The 7,877-nt window shown below is 34.4% G+C and overlaps 1 protein-coding gene across 1 annotated transcript; it reads right to left on the bottom strand.

Moving 5' to 3' along the window:
• Positions 1–3,895: 3,895 nt before the first annotated feature.
• Positions 3,896–5,641, bottom strand: LOC128558037 (uncharacterized). The gene has a single exon (XM_053546805.1). The coding sequence runs from the start codon at positions 5,639–5,641 to the stop codon at positions 3,896–3,898; it is 1,746 nt and encodes a 581-aa protein (XP_053402780.1).
• Positions 5,642–7,877: the final 2,236 nt, after the last annotated feature.

The following is a 7,877-nucleotide window of genomic DNA, read 5'->3' as shown; positions in this document are numbered from 1 at the left end:
ATGACCCCTATTATTTTTGTGGTTACTAGATCAAGGTCACAGGGGCCTGAAAATGGAAAACCGTTTGTGATCAATAACTTCAGAACAACTTGACCCAGAATGTTGACACTTCGTGGGATGATTAAACATGTAGAGTAAATGATTTTTGGGTCACTTGATCAAATGTCAAGGTCACTGGGACTAGAACATGGAAAACGGTTTCCGATCAATGACTTGAAAACTATTTGACACAGAACTTTCAAACTTCACAGGATAATAGGACTTAAAAAGGAGATGACCCTTATCCTTTTTGGGGTCACTTAAGCTAAGGTCAAGGTCACAGGGGCCTGAAATAGAAAACTTTTTTAACTTGAGAACTACTTGACCCAGAATGTCGAAACTTAATAGGATGATTGGACATGCAGAGTAGATGACCCCTACTGATTTTGGGGTCACTCGATCATAGGTCAAGGTCATAGGAGCGTCAACGTGGAAAACCGTTTCCAATTCATAACTTGAGAACCACTAGGCCCAGAATGTTGAAACTTAGTTGGATGATTGGACATGCAGAGTAGATGATCCCTATTGCAGCCAACCATCAATGTCTCTTTGACCTCCGCTCTTTGCTGCTGTCCCCTATTGACTTCTTGCCTATACGACTATGTATTGGGGGTGGGGGTGGAGGGGGAGGTGAGGGGAGACATGCGCTTCTTCTAAAAGCATCTTCTAGTTAGTCTACCTGTATGTACTAGGCTATATCATTATCTGTCTGTACTAACCTATGACATTAATCTACCTGCCTGTAGTAGTCTATGTCATTACTCTATCTTCTTGTTCTATAATGACATTACTTTATCTGCTTATACTAGTCTACGACATTATTCTATCTGACTGTACCAGTCTAAGACATTACTCTACCAGCCTCTACTAGTCTATGACGTACTCTAACTGCCTGGCCATTTTTATGACATACCTCTATCTATCTGTGCTAGTCTATGACATTACTCTGTCGGCCTGTACCAGTCAATGCCATTATTCTATCTGCCTATACTGTCTATACTAGTCCATGTCATTAATATATCTGCCTGTACTAGTATATGATATTACAATATCTACACGTAGTAGTCTTTGTAATAAGTATATCTGCCTATTCTAGTCTATTACGATATCTACACGTACTAGCCTAGGACATTATTATTTTTGCATATACAAGTCTATGGCATTATTCATATCTGAACATTCTAGTCTATGGCATTACTTTGTTTGCATATACTAGTCTATGACATTGCTACATCAACCTGTACTAGTCTATGACATTATATTACCTGCGCATACTAGTCTATGACAGTACAATATCTCTATGCACTAGTCTATGATTTCTCCATATCGGTACGTACTCGTCTGTGGCATTACTTAATTTGCATGTTCTAGGTCTATAGCAATATCTATATTTGCATATACTAGTCTAGGGCATTATTTATATCTGCCTGTACTAGTCTATGACATTATTATTAATGTACTAGTCTATGTCATAACTATATATGTATGTACCAGAGTCTATGACATTACCATATTAGCATGTACCAGTGTCTGGCATAATCTTTCTTTGCATGTACTAGTCTATGGCATTATCTTCCTTTGCATATACTAATCTTTGACATTAGCTATGTTTGCACATTACTATATCTGCATATGCTATCTATGGCATAATCTTATTTTATAGCATTATCCTAATTTGTATGTACTAGTCCATAGTAACATCTATAATTACATGATTTTACTAGTTTATGGCATTATCAATATTCCTTGCGTTTCTTCCTGTTGTAATGGCCAAATAGTACTTGAGTTTGAAATAACTAGTACCATCAGTTAGTTTCAACATTAAATGAGTCATGCTGTGGAGGTAAATAATTTGTACATGGATCTTCATGACAACAACTGGAAGAAGAGAAAACACAAAATGTCTACATAATTATGCTGTAACTACTGATATTAACGTGATAATTCTTAAGTAGCAATTCTGATGACAACAGTTTGCTATAGTCAGTGAAAATTCAACTGTCATCAAAATCATGTTTACAAACATTATCTGATCCAGCATTTAAGTTGCTGAGCATGTCAATGTATGGTCATTAAAAACTTGCATGATAAAACTCTTTGCAACGTACATATGCATGAGTAGATATCATCATTTTTTAAAATGAATTCTGGATAACTGTAATGTCGTTAAACCGCTTTTATCCAGTTTTAGAGGACGAATACATTTTACCGCGGGCTCAACTGGAAATAATTTTATCGAGGACCATAATTATTGTTCCTCATAAGTGTCTTACTGCATTCGGCTTCAGGTATTAAATTTTCAGGATGACCGACACCACTGACGTATCATTTCAAGGGGGAATCAGGATTCGTCTTAAAACCACTGTTTTTATTCTTTCAAAGTATTATAATGTCATGTGCTGCAGTAATAGATCTGATTATTAATAACACATATTTTTATTATAAGAAACTAGTCAACACATGTTAAATAAACACACAAGAATAAGTCCAGTTTTATAAATCTATTAAAAGTTTCACAAATCCAGCAACTTCCTTTAGTTCAATCTTGTCAGAAAATTCCAAAAATCAGCCAATTACTCTTTTTAATTTAAAAATCACATGAATTTCAGTATATACTCATGGGCAAATAAAATTCAACATAATGCTCGAAATAAAATCCATAGTTCCTAAATTGTTTCTAAATTTTCAGATTATTTTAATCAAAGAAAAAGTGTAAAATCCTAAGTGTAAACTAGAAAAGCAAAGAAATAACTGATAAGCCCATTTATATATAGCAGCACAAACGATTGCTGCAATCTAATAGGTCAAAGGCATTTTCTCAAATATGCAAAAATGTTCCTACCAAAAGCAATGAATATAATAAATGTCATCAAAAACCAAATGCATAAAAATAGAAAAAGGAACATTCCATCTTTTCAGTGTATCTCAAAGTGTCAGAAATTGACAGAGAAATGAGACATTTTCTCCCTAAAGGTCCAATATGGCTGCAAAGATTAGGTCTTCAAATGTTAGGTCCATTTTAAAAGATTACAAGAGAACAAGGCTTTTGAAATTAAAAATAGATAAAATAACATTGACATTTCAGTTCTGAAAAATATCTTAATTTTTAAATAATCAATTGCCATTTGCCAGCTCCAGCCATACAAGAAATTTGACAAGGTTAATGTGAACATATGGACGTATCATGACATATTATGAAATATGCATTTAGGATTATGTATTTGTTTTTTCAGCAATTCAGTTCCTAATTATGGGGTCCATTTTTGCACATAACATTATCAATATCATTCCGAATAACTTGAAAATACACTAAAACTGCGTAATAAGATGGTCTCGTAGACATTTCCTTAAAACAGTGTATAACAGTTAATTCACTAAGATATTCATAAAAGGCAAAATATATCTTCGCCAAAATCCAGATTTATCACAATAAGAATAGATTAATATTGATCAAGTTACAAATGAAGCGAAATCTCACAGGTGCGTGTTTTTTCTTTGATTCTTGGCGGTATGATTATTCTCGGAATAGTCAAAAGTTGATGGACATTAGGAGTCTATTTTTATGGAAGGGATTCAATGTCGAATAAATTAATGAAATGCTTGTAAACGTTATTTACAAAGTCATCTTCATAGACAAAAAAAAGGACAAAAAATCAAAACAAAAAACAACAACAACATAAACACAACAAGTTAACTTCACTTTTTATAAAACAAGTTGTCAGTGTATATACTTAATAAATCCAACAGTTGCAGAAAAGTGCTGCAATTTGTTACCAGTGAGTTAAATACATTTTGTACTTAAAACTTATCACGATTTACTTTTAGCTAAAGCTCGTACTTATCATTCTGTACAAGCTTAATAAGTAAATTTGTACTTGAGAATTGTGTTACGTTTTGATTCTTCAAAACTCAGAAAAAGTGAGTCTGATTCTCTATTCAAACACAAGGCATATGGACTCGCTGTCGTGTTCAGAACTGTCTTTATTTTCTTGTTTTCTGATGACAGCAGATGTAAGTTGTGATTTCCACTGTTACAAACTATAACTGACCCATCGCTAAAAACGGCAATTCCATCCGGGTATGACAGGTTTGCCTCTTCATATGTATCAAGTACCGTTCCTGATGTAGTAACTTTAGTCACTGAATTAGTTTTGAAATCAGAAACATAAATACAGTTTCCATCCCGATGAACAGCTACATACCGCGGAAACTGAAATAAATCCTTCCCGCTGCTGTCAGTATCAATCCTCTGTATAACTTTCCCATCCAGACTCAGAATCTCCACTTTTGGAGGATTGATATAAGATGCAACAAGTCTGTTCTTGATGTAGACTATTCCGTAACAATTCCCATCAACAACAATGTAGCGAGTCTTTGACAGACCACTTCTAAAGGACAAGAAGCATATTTTCCTTTCTTCGGTCACAGTAACTGCTAGCTGATCGTATGAAACGTGTGTAATATCCCAAGGTCCGGTTGTAAGTTTAAGCTCAGAAGTAGTTTTATCAGATTTGATATCAATCTGCTTCACCGAGTGATTGTTATAATCAGTGCACACAAGTGTGTCAGGAGCTATAGCTACCATTCCTGAGATCCAGCATTTTTTCCCATCAGAAGGAGACTTTACACTGACTTCTGCAATAAGAGTTAGTTTTAAATCAAGGAGACGCTTTGGAGACATTGCCAGGCGATTTCTAATTTGAACTGGTCGAAGACCACCAAGAAATCCTTGTTTCGTTTTGAAATAATCCAGGACTTGACTGTTTTTCTCAAACATAAACATACTTGGCTCATTTTTCTCGTCAACAATTTCCAATTCTTCTTCTATCTTCTTCAGGCGAAAACTTATTTGTTTCGCTCGAACAAATAAATCGCCGGACTGCTTCTCTTGTGAAGTAAGCTGTGAATGGAGGTTTTCGAGTTCGAGTTGCATCGGTTGTAACTCTCTCTTAACAGCCTTTAACATTGTGTCCGATTTCTTTTTCTGTGTTTCACATTGATCCAATAGTTTTTGTTCCATATCTATCAAATACCTATCTACTTGTTTTCGAAACGCTCGAATATCCCATACTGCTTTAGTATAAAGTCTATAAACTTCTTTACCATCTTCTTCTATCTCTTTCTTCAGCGATTTAGCATTGTTCTCAAGCTGCTTAGCCCGTGTAACAAGCTGTTCATATTCCCCGCCATCTATAAAATCCTTAGAAATATCGGGAATGTAATCGATCTTACACGATTTATGATCCAGAATCACACAGTCTCCGCATCCAACTGCATCATGCTGCTTGCAGAAAAACTTTACAATTTCCGAGGCGTGTTTCGTACAGGTCAAATTACATCCATATTTAACTGACGCTGGCGCACTACGTTTCGGCATGTTATATTTATCCAGAAGAACATGATGTCTAGTCGGGGTTGGTTTACAGTGATATTTGTAGCAGGTTATGCATAAATACTCCTGACAGTTTTGACAGAACCCCGAAGCTTCTACATGGTGTCCTTCACCTGCGCATGGCTGACATGAAAACTCAAAGTCATCTGCTGAACCTCTGGATAAACTTAAGTTTCTGTCATTTGATGTCCTTCGACCAGATACCTCCATTTTAGCAAGAAATCCCTTATGGATAAGAACAGATACCCAGATCAACACTAAATTATCCAAAACATATACATGCCTACACTTAACGTTGTCCACCCATATAGATTAAATTCAGATCTAGCACAGACTCCTTGTAATTAAATGGCCGCTTATCAATATATAAACAACTTTTACATTCTTAAGCAAACAAAAATGATAGAGCTAGTTGAAACTTCTTGTGGGTCTAAAAACGGTCTTTGAAAACTTTTATTTAAACAAGAGTCATGGACATGCCTCCCCCATAAAGGCAAACGTGGTCATTTCATTTTTATTTTTTATTTTTGTTGGGTTTAACGTCGCACAGGCACAATTATAGGACGTGCTTTGATGGTGGGGGAACTCCCCAAGTGCCCCTCCGTGCATTATTTCATCACGAGCTGGCACCTGGGTAGAACCATCGACCTTCCGTAAGCCAGCTGGATGGCTTCCTCACATAAAGATTTCAACGCCCCGAGTGAGGCTCGAACCCACATCGATGAGGGGCAAGTTAAAGGGGGTTATAAATAGTAAAATAATTTGTAAAAGTGAATTATATACATTATGATTTTTATGTGAATTCAGTCTACATGCACAAGTAGTTAGATTTGGCTAGGTTGGTATATTTGAGGAGGAGTTATATTTTATAACAAAGATGGGCATTGTTTGATTTAGTAACTTGAATTGTTTGAAATGTAAATGTGATTTATATTTAGTTAATTGGTGAACTTTATATTTTATTTTCCCTCTTGATTTTTAATTATATGTGCTTTATGGTTATCTAATTGGGTTTATATCTAAAATTTTATTGCTTGATTTTCTTTTTATTAAAATGTTCATGTGCTTTATGTTTAATTAATTGTTCTATACCTTAAAGGTATATTACCTTACAGGTACATTTGATCCAAATTTCATATTAAAAACATGAACACACACTGCATATATTATGTGCAATCATGGAATTAATAAGTTTATGTGTATTAACAGTACTATATATCAGGTTTAAAATAGTACACACTGTAGACGTATATATATAGAGAGATAAACACAGTATAAATGTTTACTACCACTAAAAAACTGGCTCCTTTTTAAACAATCAACTGTTACTTCAACATTTAATTATGTAAGTTCTACATTAGTTAGAGGACAAGCTGTGTTATGAAGAAGTACTGTGTTCAACATATTTGCAAGAGTTATGGTTTATACACACTGCATTTTAATTAAGAAATAATTTATAGCAAAAGAGTGTTTTAACACTATTTATGCACGATGGGCGGTTATGCGTTGGGCGTAATAATTTCACGAGGGCGCAGCAATTATTTGTACGACGTTTTACCGCCCGTGTATATAAATAGTGTTAAACACGGTTTTGTAAATAATAATTTCGATTCTAATACGTATATCTTAATCAAAAACAGTAGATAAAATATAGAAGCGCTCTTTCTTGATCGCAACAAAACAAATGACTTCACCGCAAGTTGACGTGACGTCATTCTAGCGTAATTATGTTTTAGCAGATACAAGCATATTAGAATAACTTTATAACTTTTCTTCACCATGCTCGTTTACGTATGTTTACCAAGGGAGATATGTAAAAAGCAAGCAATGTAGATTATGGTTCTTATACTCTAAATGTCCCCTTCCATTGTTTGAATACTTAAGTTTTGGAGGTATACTCCGGACAAATACTATGAGTAAATTAGACAAAGGGAGATAACTAAAAAATAGAGTAATACAAACTTATAACTTGTACAATGCATTTACCCTTAATATCCTCCATCTTTGTAGGCAGTTTTATTAAATTCCCTAATGCCCTTAAGCTATGACCCACCTAATGGTGAATATTTCAAATCTTCAAAACAATGTTACAGCAATATACTGTATCCAGTGAGAGACTTGTATGCAAAATTTAAACAACTTTTACAGTGCCGTTTTTTATAAATTTTTGTACAATTATGATATTTCCTCAAGCTCAAGTAGAGACAAATTTCAAAGTGATAGCCACTGTCCAAATCGTTCGCAGAGAATTCACTTTACCATTAATTTTGATAAAAGAAACAGCGAACTATTGATAAACAATTATAAAACAAAATAAAACTGTGAATACCATTTATTTCAAGGGTACCTCAAGTAAAAAGATTTAATGAGACAGAATTCTAAATCCAACATTGAAAAAATAAAGTTGAGTCCGCTGTGGTTTTAAAGGTTTTAAATTTTGCTCACT

This window comes from Mercenaria mercenaria, chromosome 6 (genome assembly GCF_021730395.1).
Source record: "Mercenaria mercenaria strain notata chromosome 6, MADL_Memer_1, whole genome shotgun sequence".
Lineage (NCBI taxonomy): Eukaryota > Metazoa > Mollusca > Bivalvia > Venerida > Veneridae > Mercenaria > Mercenaria mercenaria.
This window is presented reverse-complemented; position numbering and strand designations above follow the sequence as displayed.

Bases quoted from the DNA above. Each gene is read 5' to 3' on its own strand.
- LOC128558037 (XM_053546805.1), bottom strand. From the start codon at position 5,641: ATGGAGGTATCTGGTCGAAGGACATCAAATGACAGAAACTTAAGTTTA.